This window comes from Seriola dumerili, unplaced genomic scaffold (assembly GCF_002260705.1).
Source record: "Seriola dumerili isolate Sdu_G_001 unplaced genomic scaffold, Sdu_1.0 BDQW01000291.1, whole genome shotgun sequence".
NCBI classification, from domain to species: Eukaryota; Metazoa; Chordata; class Actinopteri; order Carangiformes; family Carangidae; genus Seriola; species Seriola dumerili.
The window spans coordinates 2,550,276-2,575,873 of NW_019174546.1; the positions used below are offsets into that span (position 1 = coordinate 2,550,276).

General features: G+C 40.7%; 1 protein-coding gene across 7 annotated transcripts in view; it reads left to right on the top strand.

Moving 5' to 3' along the window:
• LOC111230992 (receptor-type tyrosine-protein phosphatase F) overlaps positions 1-25,598 on the top strand; it is a 184,594-nt gene that overhangs the window by 61,697 nt on the left and 97,299 nt on the right. For all 7 annotated transcript variants that reach the window (XM_022757914.1, XM_022757913.1, XM_022757918.1 and 4 more), the window contains exons 2-4: positions 1,844-2,018; positions 13,798-13,943; positions 14,862-15,003. In XM_022757914.1, coding sequence (XP_022613635.1) covers positions 1,919-2,018; positions 13,798-13,943; positions 14,862-15,003 — 388 coding nt within the window. In that variant the 5' untranslated portion in view covers positions 1,844-1,918. The remainder of the gene's footprint in view (positions 1-1,843; positions 2,019-13,797; positions 13,944-14,861; positions 15,004-25,598) is intronic.

Consider the following 25,598-nt stretch of genomic DNA (forward strand, 5'->3'; position numbering starts at 1 on the left):
TGACAATAGCTGATGTTGGCTGCACACACTGTTTGGAAATTCCTTAGATGCAAGACATGTTGCATCGGAAATTGGTTTAGCAGACTTGAAAGCCTGGAGGCACATTCCTGTAAGTGACAAACGGTGATGAAGAGTTAGCCAACAATGATACCTGTCGGCGACTGTGCCCAGGTGAGGCATTGTTCACATCATTTTTACTCAGCTCTCCTCCCTTGCCAAGTGACTTGTCATACGAGGTTAAACCGGCAAGTTGAAAGTCCAATTTTTTTTTTGCTTTGCTTAGAACTCAGAACTCAGCCTAACAGAATGTTTTCTTTTGTTTCACATAGAGGGTGGTCAAAGAGATGCCCAGTCTGTGTGTGTTTTTCGCTGTTTCCACACGCACTGAAAAAGCCACATGAGTAATGGGCTGCTCAACACCTCCACAGGCTTAAGAATGGAAAGTTTTTTTTTTCCCACAAGATACTGGAGGCATTGTGTTCCTGACACTCTAACTTATTTAGCTGAACTGAATAGACTAAAGCTGACCGGCCACCCAGCAAGCCTCAAGATATTTCACATTGTGAGACCCTCTCTTTCTCCTTTCACAAATATCAGCAATCAGCATTGTTCTGTCACCACTATGAACTGGGCAGTGAGACTGAGCAGACGAGCTTGAGAAAGTTTTCAAATCCAATCCAGTAGGCCTCTTGTAAAAGCTTTGTTCAGAATCATTGTCAGAGAGCTCTTGGAAGACAAAACGTAGGCTCACTTTAAAACTTTCAAAACTTTTCTCATTTTAGTTCTTTTTTTTTTCTGAAGTCCTCTGGAGATACCGCTTTAATTCCATCAAAAGAGAGATATCTATCCTTACTATATTGTGGTCTGCTGTACAGCGTTATGATTACTCATCACAGATGGCCATGGGCTACAGCAGGGATAAGAAATTTAGTTAGCTCATTTTATTGGGATACACAGTTACTTTGTTTATAATAGCATTAGACGTCGAAACTGCAGGCTATGACAAACTTAAGGTCATATATCTAAATCTTATCAGCTGGCTTAGTCATTTCCTACACTAAATCTAATTCCTAAAAAGACAAAGAGTCAGTGCATGTGCAGTTTGTTTTGAGGGACAGCCTTTGTTTTTGTGTCTCCACCTACTATTTAAAGTGATGGAGGAGTGCTTTGTGTTTCATAGCTCGTTCAATTATGGTTAATTTGTGGTACACCTGCTGCTCCTTTGTTGACCAATCGTCCCCCCACGGGCTATGTTGTATGTTAAATGTTTACGTGTGCGTGCATGTTGTCATTCTCTGAGATCATGGCACTTTGTTGATTTGAACCCATCTGGATGACAGAGTTTCAATTTCTTAATGGGGAACATTAAGTGGGCGGTGGTCCTTAGGGAGAACTGTTTAGGAGGTCCTCTGGGTTTATGACTGATCCTCATTGTGAGAGGATGACTGAGGAGCTTAATCCTGCGTCCTGACCTCCCCTTTGTTCTTGTTATTTTTTCCCATGATTTCTCTCCGTGGCACTGTACTGCATTTGTTTTCTAACTCCTCTGCTGATGTAGTTTGCGTGTTACATTCGCTTCACTTGTATTTTCCTCTGCCCCGAGCAGGATTTTGTTGTGGTTAGTGGGTGCCTTTTTGATCGCGACCAAAGATCCCCAGTGTTGTGTGCTGTTGTTTTCTTACAAGTATACAAAATTTCAGTTTCCTTTGGTTCTGCTCTGCGACTTGCTTTTGATATTTTTGCTTTACTGTGTTATTATGCTCATTCAAATGTATGCAAATATATCGTGAGTTTGAATACTAATGTTTCTGTACTCCTGTTCTGCATGTGTTTGCTCTCCCAGGTGTTAGTCTTTGATCCTGTCAGAGTGGGACGCATCTAGCAGGGGACTGAGGAGGGAGCAGTGCCAACTTGGAACATGGTGCCTAATATTCACCTGGCAGTGCCCCTCCTGCCCAGAGGGGCGTTGCTGTTCCTGCTTCTACTCAGCTGCATGGTGTTCTCCTCTGTGGCAGACAGTAAGTAACCTCATTCACCTGTGAAGTCCTGCCTTGCTTTCCTTACAATAAACCTCATAGGTACAATGCATTCACAAAGTATTCAGACCCCTTCACATTTTGTGATGTCGCAGCCTTATGCTCAAATCGTTTAAATTAATTTTTCAATACCCCATCAAGACAAAGCAAAAACAGAATTTTAGAAATGTATTATTAAAAATTAAAAAGTGAAATTAAAACTTTACATTATGGGGTTTTGAGTGTAGTTTCATGAGGGGAAATTAATCTAAATGGTTTGAGCATAAGGCTGCAATATAACAAAATGTGAAAAAAGTGAGAGGGTCTGAATAGTTTGTGAACGCACTGTGTTTTGACAGTAGCATCTTAGCCTCTTTTGCATATAGAGAAAATGAAACAAAATGGGGGGTTAAAAAGCTCTTTGAGAATAATTTTAATGTAGTGCCTTATCTAGTGATCAGCTGAACAAATGCAATTCAACCCACAATATTGTTTCATGTTAATTCAATGTTTTGATATTCAGGTAGAACCAGCTTTCATCCTGCTCATCGTAGAGCTTCATTTAAAATAGAATATATATTCTATTTACATTAGGTGTCTTTGGTGGATTCCAGCAAACAGAAATAGCGCGCTCATCTAATGCATGTCCCCAAGTATAGAGAGCCTTAGCATCTGCACTAAAAATAAGCGTACAGTGCATGCAGTGAAGTTCCGTCGGCCTCTGTGCTTTGCTGTCAATCTGAATGACGCTGTTTGGCTGGGAGAGGGCGCTCAGAAAGATGTGTCACCATCGCTCCACCTTTGGGTCTCGGGGCAGTTGGGGGTACTGCCCTGCCAGAGTTGGGGTCAGGGACAGAATTAATTCAACACATGACCTCACCTCTAGTGCTGTCATAGGGTCACTGTAATTCAATTATACCCCAACCCCTCCCATTCCCCCTCCCGACCACGTCAACTGCCCTGTCCTTTAATACATGGGTTCAATAGGATTTGTTTTTCTGTAACGCTTTGCTGTCTCTCACTCAGCCCAGTATTGTAATCTTTGTCTCTTGCAGTGTGTCTGGAGTTCTGCACAGTATAAGTGTGAACTTGACCTCTTGGAAATGTTTTGCACCCCTGTCTTTTTTTCTTGTGGTCTGGCAAGTGCTTGTAATCTGATCGGAGCAAATCAGACCTTGATTGGAGCAGTAGTGGTCAAGTAGGACTAAAAGATGTGCCCTGCTGCATTGAATCCATCTCTAGACTTTAAACACAGTGACTTGTATTTGACTCAAGTCCATTGATCAGGATTTTCCCATGCACTCGTAACTATTGCAGTTTGTTGTTTTGTCCCCCCACTGATTTAAAATAACAAACTCTGAATACTAACAATCACTTAAGAATTCAAATAAAGTATGAATTGCTGATGATTAATTATCTTTAAGAAATTAATGAAATAACTAGGACAGTTTTTGGTCTATGAATAATTGGCATAGTATGTTTCTTAACAAAGCAAATGGGATCTGCCTTGTCAGTAATTTATTTATTGGTTGGTGCACATGTTTATTGTCATGTTTTGTTGTGTACCTGTGCTCTTCAATGCCTGCATTTTAATTGTCACCAAGGGAATGAAAGAAAAACTGATTCAATCGCATTTGCTTTTTAGAGATCATCAACAAAAGAAGGTAATGTCAGGGGTATTGATGGTGCCAAGATATTATTTAAATGTGCTGAGTATGTCTGATGTCCAGTGCAGAGTTTGGATGGGACCTTGATTATTAAGCTGTGCTGCTATTGTGCTCTTTTTGATCAATATTGTGCGGATACCTATATGCAAAGGCAAATATTCAGCATGGCCGTATCCACAGCATTTTATGCACTCAGGACATGTTGCATATACACTCCATTTGCCAGAATTAAAGATCTTTATTTGTGTAAATTTAGCGTCTTTGCTCTCTGCCTCTCTGTCTCTAAGATTGCCCTGGTCTCTAATTTCAGTAATCACATCATTTACGCATAAAGACACAGAACCAAGCATTTAATAAACAGACAAAGATACTCTATTGTGACAAGCAGGCACAAGCACTTTCAGTGAAGATAACACCCAAGCACTGATATAAGAATAAGGGACTGAAGAAAAGATTTCATCTGAAAATTTCAGTTCATTTTAAAAGGAAGATAAAACAAATAATAACTTAGAGAAAACTGGTAGCTTAATGAAAGCACACATGGGAAAAGTCCTAGACCTGCTATTATGAAAAAGCAGTCTATGTCTGTAGAGGAAACAGACATAGAATTAAAATAAGACAGTTGGGGGGGGCAAAAATAACACCTACCACTAATGGCAGGGTTGTGTGCATTTGGTGCCTGTAATTTGTATGCAACTTAGTTATGTGAACTTCATAGTTCTGGTTTGGATTTCCTGTATTACAGGGCAGACACCAGACAGATATTATGGGCTGGGTGCCTGGCAAGTTTCTGATTACATGGGTTCAGTCTGGTGTCCTTGTCTCCCAGTTGAAAAAGTTAAGCAGGCAAAGCAACCACATGTGCCAAATGTGTGAGCGGAGTTAGGCCATGTCCTTACATCAAACACTGTGGGTTATTCCATTACAGTGCATTGTTAGCTGAAGTAGGGCGGCTACATTTCAAAGGTTGTCGTCATACTGTTTGTTTGGTGTAATAGTCAAGATGGCACAATTCATCATGATTTAGTACCACAAATACAGTAAGTACACCACCAGTACTATCAGTGTTATAGCTCTGTGACATCATTCATCTTATATCGTCACCGAGTAGGCACACAATACAGTGTGATTACTCCGAGTGCTGATCGCAGACGTCCCATCGATCCCCAGGGAGCTCAGCCTAATCAACCAGCTCTCTATACAGCCCTGTTGTACACAATAGGCCACTGGCGCGCAAGGTCAGCCTCAAAGTCACACATACCCAGCACTTAAATGTAATGGTTATCTTTTTGTAGTGCTGTCAGTGTGAGTTATTTCATTGGCTTTAATAAGCTTTTGATGTATGTGTCTTCACTGGTGCCTCTCATGTTATAATCTTGGGTGGCTTTTCATGTGAGATGCAGCGAGACCGCTGATGCCTCCTTAAGTTTAAAGTGACTTTTTGTATCAAACCACTGTCTCATGCGACAACCTTTTATTGTCGAATTTGCATTCCCCTATGTACTGCCAATAGATTAATTGCAGTTTGTTACTTCTATAGACAATTTCCTAGCCATTGTGTTTCTTTAATGTCCCATCAATCGTTAGAGCACTAAGAGGTATCCCATGGGGCTACTATGCTAAATACACATGGCTTTAGACAGAAATATGCCCAATAGCTGGTAATATATCGTACCTTACCAGAATTTTGAGAACAAAAAAGTGCACGAAAAACCTCTTAAATCCACCTAAGCTGCCATGTACTACATGAACCTATAAGACAAGGTCCGTAGATTGATTTGGCAATTTCTAACGCTACTACACTGGACTGATGTGATGGAAGTGCCAAAGTGTTTCTGAAAGGGGTGACCAGACAGGGGGCTGGGTTGCTGGAAATTGGATTGTACTTTTAAGTGTCCATATGGTCACCCAGTTCAAAAACTGACAGGGATATAAATTGATTCTTTTTTAATTAAAAGTAACCATATCCACCTTGGAGAGCCACTTGGAGAGTAATGCACTTAACACACAGCTGTGGTCCACACACATCATACAGACAGGCGCATTGAGAGAGAGAGGCTGAGGTGGCGAGAAAGCTAAACAATAGAAAATGCAGTCTGTGAAAGCAGTGGGAGAACGCAATATATGTGAGAAAAACATCTGCAAGATAAAGTGTCGTAGGAATGCAATTTAGAGGCTGGAGAGATTCAATGGGAAGTTGTTTTCATAAGCCAGTGCAGCAATGTCAGAATGGAGGGAGGAAAGGGTCATCGGAGGTTAATGATGTGAGATTAATAGTTTAATTAGGGAGCTCAGTAGCAGGGCCAGAGGCAGTCACCCAAACCCTCTGCTGTGTCCCGGATTCAGCAATGCCACAGGGCGACAAGAACCGCCAGTGTCCTTCCAGAAAAGGGCAGAGAAAGACATTTAATTCTGTGTTCATAGTGATGGCTTTATTGACAAAAGACACTTAAATTCCTTACAGTCTGTTAAAATGTATTACTTGTTACATTCTCACTTAATCTTAGGTTATATGAATTGGAATAATCTGGTATTAACACAGATTTGGACCAATTGATATGGATTTAATTTATGTTGAGAGATATTATGTGGGAAGAACAATTAGCATAAAAGGAATGCCCATACAGCTATTTCGTCACATCCTGGTCATTGATCAGACTCTGCTGAGACTGGAGAAATTCAGGTTAGCCGCCATTAAATAGGACACAATTTAGTATCTTATGGGCACATCACCACACACCCTTGTATTGTTTACTTTTGGAGTATCCTCTAAGGTGCATTTAAAGGCATTTAACTCAACCCAAACAGCCTGTGGACATGGAGCAGAATAAAACATAGTCGGATCTCAAGTGGGATCTATTTCATGGGTAAATGGTCACCTTTACTTTTCAAAGAGGCTAAATCATAGGGGAAGCACCAACGAGCCTGTTGGCACCCGTAAAACCAGAATTTCTTTGTTTCATGTCCCTACAGTAACATAATTTAATTTCCCCTCAGTTTTGGCTAACGTAGAGTTGAATTACTTAAGACCCCTGGGCCGTGTGGGTGAGAGGATGAGAACAATGGTAGGGGTTCTTTGTGGTCTCTGAGGGAAGGCTAATCTAAGGGAGGCAAATTAATGAGGTTAGTGGGGTCACAAGGGGGTGTGTTGTGATGGATGATGAGTTAACCCCAAAATGGGATCTCTGAAGAAGCTGGGAGGCATCTCTGCAGCTGAGCCCCTAACGCAACCCCTCCCGGGATCCCTTAACACACTTAACATTTTCCCCACACTGGTCTATTAATGAGTGTCAGGGTCTGAGCCAAGGTGACCATTGGACTTTACCCACCACCATTAACAAAGTCCCCTCATCAGTTGCCTGAATCTTCTTTCATACTCCTGCAGCAACTTTACAGAGTAGTTTGGATTTCCATTACAAAGCTGTCACACTATATGCTTTATTACATATTCAAGCTGCATGCAAAATGTACTTTTCTCTCTCTGTGTTTTGTTTTGCATGTGAGTGTTTCCAGGTTGACACTCTGTTACCCGCCCACACATGCCTTCAAATGCAGCAGTCAGTCATCCTTCACAGTTTCAAAATGGAAAAACACTTAGTTTCATGACAGTGGAAAATGAGAACATTTCATCATCAAGCCAACTAAATGAACATAGGAGGTGATATAGCCCCCCAGGCTTATGCAGATGAGCTTATGCAGTTCAACCGACACATTAGCCGGCTTGTCTCGTAGGTTAGGGCCACAGATTTCATGAGGGGCTTGTTCGTTGCAGTGTCCACATTGTGCTTCAAACTATACATAATTTGTTTTCAGTTAATGACATGGTGAATCTCTAACCCGCAGGCCATTATGGATGTTAGCAGAGTGTTAGCATTGAGAAAAGGAAACTTAAAAAATATAACATCATATGCCCTCATTTTATAGTCATAATTTTAAAACGACATGAAGGTTTATACATTTCCTCACACAACTGGGAAACAGAAGTAGTTTTTCCCTTAAAAAGTATTACAAAGAAAACATTGTGCAGCGTCTGCCTTTATCTAATGTCTGTTCAAACTTTCCCTTAAGGACTGAGGTGGGTTGAAAGGAGCCACAGGTAGTGAGTCATCTTTGACTAGATCTAGGTTGGGCGCCAGTTTAAATACCACAGGTAATATAAAACCTCAGACTCCCAATTGTGTGATACCAGGAACACCCACATCCTCACCATCAAAAAGTACACAATGAAGCGTTTATCCTCGCATGTTTTTTAAACAGTTGCTTTAAATGCCCACTCCAGGCATCAGTCACTGAAGCAGCAATGTGTTGTTTTTTCTTAGTTTTTTCCCCCCAAATGTGATACATTGACTGACAGAAAGGAAGAGAGAGAGTGCAGACTTGAGAGATTCCTCCCTCTTTCTTAATCGGCTTGAGAAGATGAAAGCCATTACATTAATGTTGCTCACACTGGGAAGAGAGGAGTGAAGGGTAATTGCACTTAGAGTTCTTGTTCTTCTCCACTGTCTTGAATAATTCACTGAAGGCTGGAAGGCCTGATAGAAAGCCTGTCTTCGTGGTCCACGGGGTATTGAAAGTTTGATGTTTTTCTTTTTCCTTTTCTCTTCTGTAGGTTTGACATTTTGTCTTAAGTACAGTATCTGAGTGATGATGAATCACACTGCTCTTGTGATTTCACTCAAGTCCTGATAAAGGTTATGACGTTCCATCAATCTTTGGCCACGACACTATCATTTGAAGAAAATTTCTTTGGTTTCTGTGTCATCATGAGTGAAAGCAGTGTGAACTGACTGTTAATGAGCGGGAGAGGATAGTGCAAGGAAACCAGACTGCCCAGCAAAAACCTTCACAAACATGGGGAGAAACAAGCAAGCTCCACCTGTGCAGGTCCTAGTTTGAAACCTAGATGTTGTTGGTGTGAGGCAACAATATTAAACACTGAAACTTTGTGTCACAAAAGGTAAGCTAAAGATATTTAGGCCATAAATAAAAATCATACTGTCTCACTCACCTTACAGTGCATACGTTAAGCTAGTTCACAGTGAAGAGAACAACATGGTGTGATTGACACAGAAATAGTAAGTGGAGGAGCTGATGGACGACTGCACTGTGAATAGTGCAATGACAACTGCATTGCTCTTCATAGCTCCTTAGAATGTGATCTCAGTTTGACAGATGTGAGAGATTGAAATTTAAAAACTGGGTAATAGAAATAAATCATCTTGACCTGAAATACATCGAGATGATTATGGGAGACACTCTTTCATATTATTCAATCCCGGGGTCCCTTCAAATAAATTGTAACATGTGCAATGTACATGTGTCATTTGGAAAACAAATAACACAATGCTCCTTGGTGTTGAGCTGTAAAACAGAAGTGCAGATAGCAAACATGATGTTTATTGGTTTAAACAAACAGCCTGAAGTGCAGTTGACTTTTCCGGGGTAAATAACTTACAGGGGAGGCAGCTTTATATCGAATTAATTGCAAACAAGTTGCCTGCTAATGGCCTGAAAAGGCCTTAATGGAAGTGTTCCATTAAAACAACCAGTGCTGATGCCATCAGACAAATTCCCACTAAGTGTTGCCTCATGAAAATGATAACTTGCTAATCCATTATTAATAAGAATTAATGGTTTTCTCTCTGCCGCGTGTGTATCGATCCCTGATACTCTACACTACAGAGTACCTCTCACTGGGCATTCTGGCAGGCTTGGGAATACACTAATTGTTAGCCACACAAGAGCCATTTGCATGACTCTCCCTGCTGTCTCTGCATTCATTACAAGCTTTGCTCTGAGGCCCTCGACAAGGGACAATGGAATACTGTATAGCTGCTTAGGAAAGATATTGTATGTCGGGTGCAAAATATATATATATATATATATACTATATATATTTATTTTGGTAAACACACTATTAGTCTATTAAAAGCTGACCTCTGCTCTTGTCCTAAAATATGACCCGCATTCATTAGTTTATTGTTCCTGATCACCCTTCCCTTGAGATCTGTCTAGTGAAGAATGAAACACCTGTGGCAACACTGGAGTTTGGGAACCCCCGTGTCTTTCATCTCTCTAATGACCTCAGACCCCACAGATACTGCTGAAGGCATTGGGTTAACTGAGAGAAGCTGTTTAATCCCCCCACACACAGTGCAATCAGCAGCCTCTAGGCTCCCTCAGCGCTGTCTCAACCAGAATCTATGCAGATTTGTCAATAGCCTGTCCTCTGGGTCAAATTTAAACCGCACCTCAGCAGGTCACACATATGCATAGTTGTGATTTTAAGTGAGAGTACGTCTGCTTCATGTACACACTACAGCATAAATGCTAAATACTATGAATTACCTCTGACAACTACTGCTACATTAACTGAGCACTTTGTATTAAGATTTTGAACATTAGGCGTTAAAAGGGTTTGCATTAATTTCCCTAATAACCCTGTGATTTGTTTGATAATCAGATTCTGTCAGGCTGTGTGGCGTACAAGAAACACCTTATTAGTCCCACAAATTAAGAGAAGAAAAATTTAGGGTTTTCACTGGTGTTTATTGTTTTTTGCTTTGATTAATTCATTTATTCCATTCATTAGTTGTAACATGAAAGCCTTTTTGCTCTAGTAACAAAAAAAAAACTAACTTTTTTTTTTATTTGTTATCCTTCTCCACCACTACCCATGCTGTTGTTTGTGTACAACAGCACTGTTTTGCATGTAGGTCACTTTTTGATCTTTCGGGTGTATTCATTTGGGAAGTTAGACCAGTAGTTTGAGTGATTGACTTGTAATCCAGACATGTTTATCAGCTTTCATTTTGACTAAGATAACCCAGTTTAGGTTGTTTACATGATAGTCGTTGGAAGTAGAGCAATGCCTGGATCTGGTTAGTGTGAATAAATTAATGTCATAAATGTGAGGTATTCATGAGTCGATAACCTCAACCCCGAAACCCTGGCACCTTGCAACCAATACCGGGCCTGACAGTTATGGCAGCACTTTCCACACATTGCCAGCGAGAAGAGAGTATGCGTTAAACCTTTGTGTGTCAAGATATGAGTTTTGAATGTGATGTATCAAAGCTTAGAAAGAGTGCTGCTGAAAGCTTGCAGTCACAGAGAGAGAGAAGGATTTGCATAGGTAGGCTTATGTGTTTTCCACCTCGTCCCCGCCATTGTTTTCATGTGACAACTGCCTGACAGCCAGGAAAATGGGACACAAGCAGAGAAAAAAAGGGCAGAGTCTGGATTTTGTCTCTCTAAGAAAAGAACTGACAAACCGAACAGTTCAATATCCGTACCCGCCAGTAGTGGCACAGTGATGGAGGAACTCTACAGAATATCAGCCCAAAAGTAAATGCTTCTGCCCTTTCGTTGGAGTGTATTAGGACCACTATTAACCCTGTCCATAAGTCAGGGGTTTGGGGTCACCACAGACCTTTTTGAGATTTTGTGATTGAATGCTTGGCGAGTTCTGGATTAACAATGGACAGCTCAGAATTTGTCATAGTTTCGCTTTAGAGTCATAGGTCAACTATCGAAATTCAGGGGAAGCTTGTTTAAGAGGATTAATACGGGAAAAGCTCAGCCAGGGCCAGTTCACCCTTTTCCTCCACTTATCCCCAAAAATCCTTGATTTCTAACATCCAGTGGGTCCTCACTTAAATGTTTGTGGCAGTACATGCGCTTACATCCTTTAATTTGAAGCATGTGCCGAGAACTGTTTAATGCTGCCTGATCCTCCCTCTGAGCAACGCGGTGAAAAGCCCCTCACATCAACTTAAATGCAACTGCTATGGACAGATGTTAGCAGCAACTCTTGGAAGTCAGAGCGGTGATAATCAGGTCTTGAGGATTCCAGCTCACCACCCATGCACGCACTGATGCATGCTCAGGCACACACTCTTAAGAGCTTATCAGGTTTGAATCATTAGCTGCTACCTGCATGTGTGCCACAGTCACATTCTGTTGCTGTAGAAAAGGATTTATCCCTGTGCTTTTGCAGTTTAAATCTTGTCTCTGAGAGAACCAGGAGGGAAATATCATTCATATGTCAGGTGGGATTAGGTACTATGAAGGGGCCACAGGTCACAGATGGCTGGATGGATGTGTTGGATTACTGTGCATCACCAAGTACGCACAACTGCCCACTCACACACTACACTGCTCTACAGTACACTTCAACTTATCACCGTTATGTAAACTGCTGTGGATTTGATAGTAATTTTGTTTGTCATAGTGAGTTTACGATGATTGGTTTTAAAGGACCATATTAGCTTTAATCTGTTTTGCTAATTTGACAGTTATTTGACGGTGACCTACTCATAAAGCAGATTATTTTAAGAAGATAAATAATATCATATGGATATTTGCATTTTACTTCTAAAAGCTGTGAAGAGATGGTATCTCTCATCGCATCCTTGTCATTTTAAATCACTTGTGACACCAAACCTTGCCTGATACATGACTTAACAGTTAATTTGTTTTAAGTAATAAGACAACTGCCAAAAAATTACTGTGTATTTATGTTAATGTGCAAATGTGGAAAAAGATCTAAAGGAATTATTATCATTATTTCATGAATTGCTCTGCTTGAACAGTAAGCTTCTCTTCGGGAGCCACATATCTCTGTTAGTACCTCTGTCTGTCCGACCAGTTGCATTTGAATGCATACAAGCATCTGACATCAAAGTGTTATGTATGCACACACACCTCACTGCCTGCATCCTTTTATTGTGCACTGCTGTATTGCTTGAAGAGCATCAGCAGCGATGTCCTAGAGCAAGGACAGCCAGTACCCCCTCTCTTTCCACAGCCAAGTGAGGGCAGAGGGGGGTGATATAACAGGTAGAGCTGGAGAATGTGCCCACTAAAGGTCTCATCCACATCAGAACCTCATACCATGTTATTCTAACTAGATCATGACCCCCCCCCCCCCACACACACACACCCCACACCCCACGTCCTCCCAGCAGCGTTATATTAGAACACATAAAAAAGAAAAGAATGGTGGCAGCCATCGCTGAATTTTCCCCAGTGTGTGCTCAGTGAGGGAAGGCTGGCATCTCCTCTGTGTACACAGCATAATGATTCACCCGGTTGTGTGCGTCTCCACGGGGCGGTCTGTTCGTCACCACTGCGGTTTAGGTGTTCCCCACCTCCCTCTTTAATGACTCTGGAGATGAAACACAAGCTGACAGAGCTGGTAATAAGGACAGTGAGTAGCGTTGTCGAAGCCAGACTTGTATTATTCACATTTGAGACTGTAAATGAAGCATAAAGCATAAAGCATAAAGCATGGCAGACATAGCGTGGTGCAAAGGTGTGCTCATTGTAGCATCATGTCAGCTTAGACGGGCTGTCACTGAAACACGCACGCCATTGTCCTACGAACAATGATGTTGGGTGTGGTGTTCGGTAAAAACACCCTGAAGGCAAACACGGGAGCCACGGTTAGAGGTGTTTTCCAAGGTAGTCCACTGTGTTGTTGTAACAGACATTGGAGAGAGGGACACACGAGATTTCTGAATCAAAACACAGGAGAAGCCTTGTTTGGATTTTAGGACATGCCAACCAGTTAATGCCCCATAAGCCAAAAATTGCCGTTTGAATGCTAAATAACTAATTAACTCCCAAAGTTTCTAATTTACCAGCATCTTGCTTTTCATTGATTTCTCATCTTGTAGACATTTTGGGGAAGAGTGGGAGTTCATCTGATTATTTCCTTGTTTCTATTGGGTTTGATACAGTCCCTCATGTTCATTAGATATAATTGCAACTTCATTGTCTGTTGACTGACTTTGCCCTGTTCCAAATGGTGTGTCAAAGCAAAGACAAGAAATTCAGCATAAACAGTGACAGGCAGGCACACAAAGACGACATGTTTCTCTCGTGTCTGAGCTGAAGGTGTGTGGAACAATAACACCTGTGTGTGTTTTTCCACTGTCGCCTTTGTGTGGAGAAAGTGATGCTCATAGATAACCAAATTTTACATGCTGACGTGAATAGTACAGGCACTAGCATCACCTTTAACTCTCCCTTGACTCTTTCCCTGACACTGACTTCTTCCCCTCCCTCTTTTTTTAACCCCCCTCCCCCCATTTTCACTCCCACCTCCTCAGGCTTGCCAAGTTTCGTCAAATCCCCAGAGGACCAGACGGGTATCTCGGGCGGAGTTGCATCATTTGTGTGCCAGGCCACCGGGGAGCCCAAACCCAGAATCACCTGGATGAAGAAAGGCAAGAAAGTCAGCTCCCAGCGCTTTGAGGTGAGCACTCACGTGTGACTTTCAGATCTCTGAACACTCCCATACACACCCACATGTACACACATAAATAGACGCAGACGCAAACACAACTCATGTGACAAAACATTACAGGCGTGGGCTTTAGACTGCCGCTGTAACCCCCTCTCATTAAGCACTCATCCGCACATGCACACCCATTAGCAACATTTACACAAAGTATACTCTCTCGCAGCTCACACAATCAAATGCCCTGTTATTGAATATCACACCAACTCTTCCCTTCTCCATGCAAGACCAGACAGGCTTCCCTTCTCTTTAATCTCCTTCCATCTTGATTTATACAGACCGCTTCATCTCTCCCAGTCTTTTCACACCCGCATCCTTCCCCTCCTGTTCCTCAGCTCCACCATCTCTGGCCATATATCACCTTGATGTATTTCCCCTCCTTCTCTTGAACCTTATGAACAGAAGGAAGAGCATTAGGTGGGAATTCACACTGTTTCTGATCAGTGTGTCCTCTGTAACATAATGTAGCCATGGTGGCTGGAGGGAGGGGGGCTGTTGGTTTATTCCCTTGGTCGGTATTCCTTGATATGATCCTCGTGGTTCCACTGTGTATCAGTGTTTTTAGATTTGATTTCAAATGATCATTTGCTCTAAATGTCTGGATTGTATTTAAGCGGAGTTTTTGGAAAAAAAATATTTGATTAGCCACTTTTAGTGAGGACAACAGGCTTATATCTACTTCTGAAAAATTACATTTTGCAGCAGGACAAGGCAAGTTTTTGATCTCTCAGATCAGAAACACAAAAATCAAGAAAATGTTACGTAATCTGAGAGTAGAAATGGATTATATGAATATATGTTGCAATAAAGTGATATCCTTGGAAAAGAAAAAGATGCCCCTAAAATAACATTGCTGTGCTCTGGTTCTCCTAGGTGATTGAGTTTGATGATGGTTCGGGCTCCGTACTGCGGATCCAGCCACTGCGCACACACAGAGATGAAGCCATTTACGAGTGCACAGCCACCAACAGTGCTGGCGAGATCAACACCAGTGCCAAGCTTACAGTGCTTGAAGGTAAGATAAGTCTTTTTTTTTTCTCGCTCGGTTTCCCCCTCCATCTTGCTTTTACTCTCACTCTTTTCTTTAACCCCTTCTTGTTTTCCTGCTGCTGCTGGTTTCTGGAGTTTGAAACTTTCATTTGCTAAGTCTGAGGGTTCCAGGTATTGGCAGTGTCATGGTGGAGCAGATAATTCTTAATGTGAATTCCACAAGGTGAGAGAAAATGCTAGGAATGCGTTTTTAAATAAGGTAGTATACAGTTTAGCAATTCAGCAAATGTATGACCTGGAATCGACTTATATTGTAAGAAATATTTGCCATTTATTGGCTATAATGCTTTTCCCTCTCTCAGTGTGTCCCCTGGCCTTGAATATTTTACCACAACAAAGCAATGTTATAATCAATTAAAAACTTAATCAATGGTCTCATCAAAATCCTTATAGTGAATAATGACTGCTGGCAAAAATATATGACTTAAATAAACATTTACAAGTCAGTGATTAACTGCCTATCCAGAGAAAATGCTCCACATGGACATATAAACAGTTTTCAGAAGTTTTCCACATATAGGGCTTCCCTCCATGCCTGCAGGCTAGTTTGACACCGCCATCCTCCTCTTGACCACAGAGTTAATGTATGTGATTTATAAGGACAGAGGTTCTGCACCTCTCCCTGCTCAGCCTGCTCCCCATATCGCTGAGCTATGAACATGAATTTCTTCTTTAATCTGTAACTTATTTTATCTCTTACTTGAGCCATTATTTTACCATCACTTGTCACTTGTTATGTGTGATATTTAATTTATTAGCTGTGGTTTTGTTTTTCCATTGTTTTACTGCTATTCCTGCTTCCTGCTAGTATATTAATTACAATAATTAAAATGATTAATTGATTGTAATTTTGCCGTGTGGGTGCTAGTCACCACAGGAGTTGATTTCATTAGAAACTTTGAAGAAAAAAAGCTCCAGCCAGCTAGCTATCGGGGGGGATTAAGGCTGTCTATAGCCATTACACTAGCATTAAAGCAGATTCCCTCTCATTCAAACACAGCCTTTCCATCCCCTTGTTTGAATCACATCTTTCTTACACCCACCCTTCCTTTTTTCTATGTCCACGCTGATTTGATGATATCATCGGCTAGGCTTGTGTAATCTTCCCGAAGGGACTTTTCTCCTGCAAAGAAAGGTTTTCTTCCTACCACTTCTTTGCACTGTATCAAGAGGAATGCCTGCACAAACAAACAGCACTAACATGACATGTAGCGCACATGAATGAGATGAGATTAATCACAGTGTTAGTGTTGAGGGGCAAAATAGAACGCGAAGTTCAGATTCCTTCAGTAAGTGGTTTAGAAAGACAGACAACAGTCTTACTCAACAGTGAGCAACTGTTCTCACCAGCAGATGTGTTGTGCATGAAGTCGTCTTCTCTTTGTGATCCTTTGCTCAGTGTTGTAGCTGCTAGCCTCAGAGTCAAGTACCATACAGACACATGGCATGTGAGGGACGCTTTAAAACTACACATTCACTGCATACGTTTTCAACATAGGGTGGGAACCAAACTGTGGCTTCGAGTACAGTTACTATACAATCCTGAAATTCACAATGAAATGAAAACTTACATTTTGACAACTTACCATTTCCTTTTCATACCACACACCTATTTAAAGCTGCATTATTCTCTAAGATAATCATCACCTGAGTCTGCACGTCTGCACAGAGGTGAGCCACTCGGAGCTCGTTGTTTTGGTCTGACAAACCAAAACAATGTAGGTTCATAAAAAAAAACTGTGGACAGCTGCTCTCAGCCCACAAGCTCCAGCAAGCCAGTTGTACGCTACCTGCTCCGAGTGTAATGGCAGACAGCCAAAGTAAACGAGTGACTGGTGAAGTTGAAGTCTTTGTTGAACCCTTGGCAAAGCAAAGAGAGACAGATATTTATTTCCGAAGCAGGACTCCAGTAGGATGATGCCAAGTTGTTTTGTATGTGTTGGAAGCAAGATATCTGCCAAAACTGATAATGATAAGCTGATCCAGTGTAACGGCTTGTTGCCGCGATATTTCTGAGTCTTCTCTGCCCATCAGTGTTCAAAAATGTCGTCATACAGATTCAAGTGTAAATGTAAATAATTGGAATTGTTGTAATTGCATCATCAGTTGACGCAGTCTAGTTGACAGTCATAGTGTATACTTTGGTGTTCATTAGAATATATCAGGGAGCAAAAGTTAAGATATACACTTTTAGGTAATATTTGTGATTTGTTTATTTTTTTTTAGAGAAAGGCTTATGTTAATACAACTACAGAGGCTGGTAAAGAACACAACCACACATCATATTTAATCAAAAAGAACTCCTTGACTCTGCTCATCCAGGACCCTGAGGATGTGCTGGACAACTTAGAGAGATGTTCATATGTGCATGCAAATGTACAACCATACACACATTCATGCATACTCACTGACACAGACACACTTGGTACAAACACACACACACACACACACACACACACACACACACACACACACACACACACACACACAGACACACACACACACCACAATCATAGAGCATTATCATCAGTTGGGTTCTATTTTTAGGCTATTGTTTGTAGCCTGGCGATATATCAAGTTCATATCAGTGACGCTACACAAGAAAACACCAGGCCAGCACGAAACAGACGGAGACTAATGATCTGCCCCCTTAATGGGCCGGTGGTAGCCTGAAGGGTTGAGAAGTCGGTGTCACGTCAGAGTGTTGCAGTGTCGAATCTTGGACCAAATGATGAAATCTGAAGAAAGTGACTGAGAAACCCCAGGTAGCTCTCCAAGTGTGAATATGTAAAGAAAAATAAAGCTGAGGATTGCTGAAAAAACGTGCCACGTCTCACTCAACCTTCCCCAATGACTCCATGAAAAACCCAGCAAAAACTTCCCGTTTTTCATTCCAAAAGAAAAGCCCACCCCATGACTTAAAGTGCATGTGACTTTGCATCCACATGAAGTTGTCATAATACAACACATTGAGCACCCCCATCCAGAGAGAGTGTGAGAATGGTGAAGTCATTATACCACTAAGTCGATCTGGATTATAGGTTTTAGCAAAGCAAAGGAAGGTCGAGCATTAATTATGATTATTTCATATACTGGCTCTTAATTTTGTTATGCCAATCCTGCAAAATATGGATTATGACAGTCAAACTGCTGCAGCTTTACAGATGCTTTCATTGTGCTCAAAGGGAGGCTGTAGTTTATAAAGGAAAATATCAAGTTTCTGAAGTGCATTATACTGTCTGGATCACTTGCTTGTGATTTTTTTTTTTTTTTTTTTTTTTTTTTTTTTTATTTCCTCCCTTTTTTTTTTTTTTTTTTTTTTTTTTTTTTTTTTAGCCTAATTCACTGCATCTACATTAATATTGTGTCAGTATTGCCAACTTCTTATGTAACGTCTCTTCAAGGAATCCCTTCAAGGAATATCTCTTTGCATAAAAACACGTGCTGTGTCAAAAGTAGTGATTTATTCAACGATCTTTCACATTTTATATTTTAGGTTCACTTCACTGGCAGTTCCTGCACTTTCTGAGTCAATGTTGCTGTCAAATAATGACTAAGATGAACGTTACGCAACTTTGTATAGAAAATTCAGGCTGTATATAGATTAATATACTTATCACACTGGACCTGCGGATTTATATCCACAAAAGATGTTAGGTCTGTTGGTGACGAATGGTCCCGCTCTCTTTTACACAACCTGAGCGGATGATCGAAGCCGGTGCTGTCACTGTATAGTTTACCTGCGTGGAGCTGCTAAGGCATGCGTTCAGTACAGCCGTGTTGGGCTTTAGCACTTTTGCAGTCATGAGTCTTGAGTCACTCTGTAATTCTGTCACGCTGTAACAGCCCCGCTCTTTGTTCGTGGCGGTTCTCACGCCCCCGCCTGAGAGGTCACTCCACTGAGACTTACATACAGACCCAAAGTCAGCTCAGCCATTCTTCATTGTGTGTGTGCGCGTGAGAGAGAGAGACATACATCCACGCACACGCATACATACGTACAAACACAGAGATAGGTAGAATGAAAAGTTTATTTATTGTTTCAACAACATCATCTGAGGATCCTCGGTTATAATCATCTTCTCACTGTTATGCTTTGAATCATGGCCTACATGCAAAATTACTTATCAACTGTACAATCCTGCCTGGACTCGGTGTGTGTAAGAGAGAGAGTCAGTGAGCCGTGTGCAGCTCTGACCTGTATGGTTAAATAATGATGCAAACTATGCTGAGACCAGAGGGGGAGTTGTGATGGAGCAATATCGTTGCGGTCACTCTCTCATGCTCGTTTCTCTTCTCCTCTCTTTTACTTCTATTTCTCCTGTCTTGTCTCTATAACTTTTATTTCTATGTCTCTACCCCTCACTCTGTTTTATCTCTGTGTGTGTCTCTCTCTCTGTTAAACATAGTGGACATTGTGGTGGTGGTATGACGTCGTAGGGTAGTAGTATAGAGAGATGACCAGAGGGGACAATGACTCATTACTTGGGTAACGATGCCAATGTTCTGACCTTGAGCACCCCTCTTGAATTGAACTGCCTCAGTAAATGTCCAGGTAAATGGTGCTTGTCTCGGTGATGTATGAAATAAACTACTGCTGGCCGGAAAAGACATCTCGGCTCACAACATCAGTCTTAAATGCAGTGCGCTGCCACTTCTCTATGTCAAGGCAATAGTTCATATTTTCATCGCTGTTAACATTTGATGAGCATGTAAAATGCAATGACTCAGATCAAGAAATGACTAAGGTGGTGTCAAAACCATGTCACAACACTAATGGTGATGATAAAACTGATAGGGCTCTGTGGTGCAATAGATAGAGTGATTGTTTTCACAAATCGAAGCTGACAGGTTTTCTCCAAACCCAGCACCAAATTCCAATGAAATTGCTTCAAGCAAAATCCTTAAAGGTACATGACGGTTTCAGTTGGCCTCTTATCAGCATTCAGGGAATTGCAACATTGACAGTTCCTGGGAAAGGTCAGAAACAGACTGTGATTTGTAGATTAGATATAATAAGTCATATTTTCCAACTTAAGTCAGCAAGTCGATTCAACACAAACATTTAATTGGAGGGCACATATCAAACAGAAAATACACTGTGCAAACACAAGCGCTGCTTTTATTTCCTTTTATGGCATGAGCACAAAATGGCTCACGATACTGTTTGGCCTGCATTACTTATATATTTTCAAAGCAAGAATACAAGTGTTGACAGGTAGAAATCGTAACTCCAGCCAAAGTGGTTGTAGTAATCAAATATCCCAGGAAAGTAAAAGTCTTGACCCTTATCTGATTACATTCACCCACTGAAGTTTCTCTGGGAATAGTTTCAGCTAAAATTGCTCCAAAATAAAAAGCTAAAACAAGCATGAAAATGTCAAACTGATAGCAGCAGAGCTCTCTGTGACTTGAGAAGATTCCTCAAATATGAGCAGAATCTAGGTATACTCTGTGACTTCTCTGCTGTGCTGGAGAACATTCTCTTGTCTTTTGGGAGACAGCGGACCTGTCTCTGGAAAGGAGGAATGTTATCTAATGGTACCAGATCAAAAGCCTCATCATTACTGGAATCCTTTGCTGTCAGAGTGTGAATTAGAAAGGTTCTCCTTCAGACCAGCTGCACACCTTTTTTTGAAGTTCCCTGGCAACTCCTTTTCTGAACATGTAGTGTTGAGGGGAAAAAAAAGTAATTTTTTGGAAAGGTCAAGCAAGAAATATGCAAAAATTCAAAGCTCCTCGAGTTGAAAAGAAAATAGTCCTTTGCTTGGTGAAAACATGTCAAACATCAAACTTTAGAGTGATACAGCCCCTTGTAATTTTAATAGATTTCTGCCATATGAGTCTATTATACGCCTCTCCAATTTTAAGATGGGAATAGAGGCCATAATTATACCGCAGTGTTGAAACTCATCAGTGTTTGAACCCACTTTGAAAAATTTCAAAATGGAATTTAATACAGTGTCTCAGCTTTACTGTGTTGACTGTATTTACAGTATTGCTCCTGTGTTTGGTGGCAGTAAACAAATTACAGCCTCACCAGTTAGAAAAGGCCTTTATTTGCTTGGCATGCATTATAGTCCCTGGTGCAGAGGCAGAAAATGACTGCGACACAATGCCAGTAATAAATATCTCAGGAGCCAGGCAAGTGCGGACAACAAACCTGACTGAATAAACAGCATAGAAATCTCATTGCTCCTCTTCCCAGGCAAGATAAATACATACAGAAGCTATATCGGAATGATTTAATACCGAGCCCTGCTTCTCCGACAACTTAATCCTCTCCTTTCCTTTGCGCTATTCAAATCATCCACAATGACCAAAATAAGGTCTGTTGTGTAACTGCCATTCCCCCACATTACTTTTCCACTCTCTCTGATTCACTCTTTGAGTGCTGGTGGGTTTCTGTAACGTTCATGCTGCCATTTTAATAGCTGCTCCCTCATGCTGTTGAAGAAGGTGAGAGGTCAGTTCATGTTTAACATTAAATACTGTAGGTTGTTGATGATAAATGTTGTAGGGTGTGAAGGTTTTGGTTTTAGTTTTGGTCGAACAGGTTTGGCTTCCATATTAGACAGGGCTGTTATTTGTCAAAACATGCAAAAGAAAAACAGAGGAACCTACTTGCATGCACACAGAACCATGCAGGGACATGCTCCTTCATCCACACGCATGCACGCACTCATTCACTCACTCACTCACACACACTGATCTTCAGGTGTACCTCCCCTACTGTATTTCTGAGCTCCATTGTGACGGTCTGTGTCACAGATTTAATTTCTCCCACCATCTGCTGGCTGGAGGCCCAACGTCGTAGATCATATCCAGGCTGACAGATACAAACTGCATCTGTCTTTGCATGCTTCTCTCAAGGACTCACACAATATGGCAGGGTGAAATCACTCCGCTGGCCACCCAATCTGCATCCCCACACCCTTACTTCCAAGGACTTGGGCATTATAAGGAGGACAAATAGCTTTTTAGGTTGGACAACATTATAGTGTGTTTGCTTCTCTTCCTCTTTGACAGAATGCACAGGAAATTGAGAAGAAACACAAACAGAAACCTGTTCTCCCAGAAAATAACCCTGAAAAGAATAAAAGTGAGCCAGAAAATAAGTTTAATAATAATAAATAATGAAATCTTTCCTTTTTATTTTTACCCTCTCAGCTAATCATTTGTTCAATGCACAATAATACAGACAAATAGTTAGTCTAGATTTTAGAGGTGAGCAAATCACAACGTAAAATATAAGCATCAAGCTATGATGTCCCAGACACTCTGTCTCTGCATCCTTGCACACACATTTTCAGGGGTGGAAATGCGTGCTGTTATGTGGGTTTTGTGGCTTTAATCAGCAACAGCCACTCTGCTGAAGTGTCCTTGAGCAAGACATTAAGGCTTCAAGAATTCCTGTCAGCTTGTTGTGGATCTGACCTTTTGCTAGTAGCTCAGTTTGTGATCAATAAATTATCATTATAAAAAAAAATAAAAAAAATCAGCCAGGAAGCAGATTTTCAAAAATTGAAATGACCTCTTAAGGTTATTATCTTCAGTGTGAAGGTAAATAATTTAGGATGGATGTGCTATAATTGATAACCAACTTCACATTTTCAGTTACCTGACCCTGGTTCCCTGATGTGTCCCTTGAGATTTGACACTGTACTACATTTTTCATGTTATATATGAGACATCTGGATGGAGTCATTCTTCCTTTGAGGGAACATTTTATCGTCTGTACTTGTCCATCAATTGCTCCATGCTTTTGGCAAGCTGCATCTGTAAAGACTGCGATGTCTGGTATGTCTGCAGCGTCAGTGCTGATCACGTCTATGACCTCAGGGGATAGAGACAGAAAGAACAGAGAGAGAGAGAGAGAGAGAGAGAGAGGAGGAGGAGGGAGAGGGGTCAATGAATAAAACAAAAAATCCAGCAAAAAGTGGTTGATAGAGTGTAGGAGAACCAGTAGAGTGAGATGTTTAATTGTATGCGAAATACTGCAAAATGTAGTCTTATTTTTTGTTTTTCTTAGCACTGGTGGTGAATTAGAATGGTTTTTTAAAAGTGACTTGATCATTACAGCTTTTTGCTGCTTCCCACCTCTTTCTAAATTGTCTAAATTCAACTTCCTGATGTTTTCAGGAAAGGCTAATGCTGGGATATATTTATCCTATTTTAAGTGGGCTAGTGAGTGTGAGTGCTTTAACCCGTCAGCAGAGAACACATTTGCTCAGACTACCAACGACACAAAGCTGGAGCAAGAAAATGGCAAAATGAATATTGATGGAATTCTTCCCGTTAGTATCATCTGCTTCATTGATGATGCTGATACCAACGCCTGTGTTTTAGGGAAGGCATCAAAACCATTCCTCTTGGTAGATTTAAACCAATTACGTTAGCGATGCCACAGTGTTGAAATTTTCCCACCGGGTAACAAACTAGTGACACCACCCGTGTGACAGATTACACCATTCCCACCATTTTTACAAGAAAAGACATGTGTTGGCTCAATATCTGTAGATTAGAAGTGTTACCTCCTGATGCTGTCACCGTCATCACACAAAGTTTGCAAATTGCCTCATTAATTTCATCAGGTTCGCTTTTGGCACTGGGTTTAAATGTGAAACATTGCAACATAGGCGCTTTTGCTTTTTGCTTTGACACCAAATCCTCCACCATTGTCTTGTAACAGCCCTGCAATGAATATTGCCTTTGTTTTTGGAGACCACAATGAGAAAAGAAAACAGTAACATTTCATAATACGTCATGTGTATGCATCCACGATAACACCAGTAGCAATAGCCATAAAAATGTGCATCATTTCTTTAATATTATTAGCTACCCAGTGGTAGTACTCATTGCAGAGTTGTTCTACTGGACTGCACAGTATTCCATAGGCGTTCCTGTTAATATGTCAATACTTGTGCTGCACAGTTCTGCACATGAAAACATTGTTGTTTCTGGCTGCAGTCATACATTTATTTCGAGCAGAGCTGCTGCCTGTCACTGTTTTATACTTGAATTTACGGCCATTGTTGATTGTCAGGACACATTGAACTCCTCATCTGGATGTTGTCTCTGGGTTTCAGGAGATATTGGAGATGTGACAAGACATACGCATCTGTTAATATCTGCACATTGTCAGGAACAGAAAGTGATATCCATGAATTGACATCTGCTATTAAGTATCTGCTACAAACAGCTGCAACAGGCTTTCATTATTCAATTACAGATTTTACTGAACACTTATTTGTGAGACCATGTCCGATATGATTATCAGTTGTGTTTCACCATGCGTGCATTCGGACTGACACACTTCCTTTCTCAGACGCCAGGCCATGTTAATTGCCTTTTTGCGCAGGATTAATTAAGTTTTTTGTTGGTCCCTACATTTATATACTCTTACTCCTGAAGATCTGAACTGAGAATTCTGCTGTAAAGTTTTTATTGGAGTGTCATTCTTCACTCTAAACCAGACAAGAGGCTATCAGGGGGAGAGAGTCCAGCATATGAATGTGAAGATCCAATAACATTTTTCTAGGAATCTAAGCGATCTCAGTGAGTATAACCACAGAGGGTGATGGAAACTGTCACTCACAGATGTGCTCCTGAATCATATTGATATTTGAGGGGTTAAATGCAAGTCAAACGCTTCCTCATACCTGAGCGCTCTGAACCCTACAGACGGCTATAATCTAATTTCGCATTAAATCATTTTGTTTATTGCTTCATTCTGTTCTTCTTACTTGAGTTAAAAGTGGTTTATGCTCAGCTACTGTTGACCTGTTCTCCAGTCTTTGTGCCCTTTGCGCTTTTCAAATCCAACACTTAATCAAGAGGGTTGTTACATTTAATTTCCTCTCCATTGCACAGGAAAACCATAGTAACATAAATTGTAAATCAGAATTGCACTGGAATGTCTAATATAATTTTCTGAGTAGCTGATAAAAGCAGAAATTATTTTTGAAAATGTACAGAACTCATTGCGAGAAATTACTTTTTTCCTTTACAGAAAGAATCCATATTAAATCTGACTTTGTGTAGTGGCAATACTTTGGACTTTGAGCTAAATGTGGATTATGGACATTGCAAGTAAAATTACATTTGATTTCATAGATATCTGACAATTGGTTTATTTTATTAGTCCTAATTCATAATTGCACACTGCGGTTAAGTATAGATGATTTCATGCACATGCTTTGATGTTGGTAACACCAAAAGCTGTCTCTGTTCGTCTGAGTCATACATAACCAAAGATGAGACAACACTCACCAGAAAAATAGAAATCCCTGTACAATGGAAGACAATTAACAATCTAATATAACAGCTTTACAAATTGATTTGCCTCTATTGTTATTTTTAGACATTTTTAGATGTGTTGAATTGCATTAATTTTTAATGGTGTTTCTTCTGCCCACCCTAATTTATTCTGTACAACACAACACCTCAAAAATGACGAAGGTAACACATCACTTATACGTTCTCATCAAAAGTTACAACTATTATTTGCTAGACTTGTATTTATTTACTTCAAATTTAATGAAAGGAAAAAACCCTTTG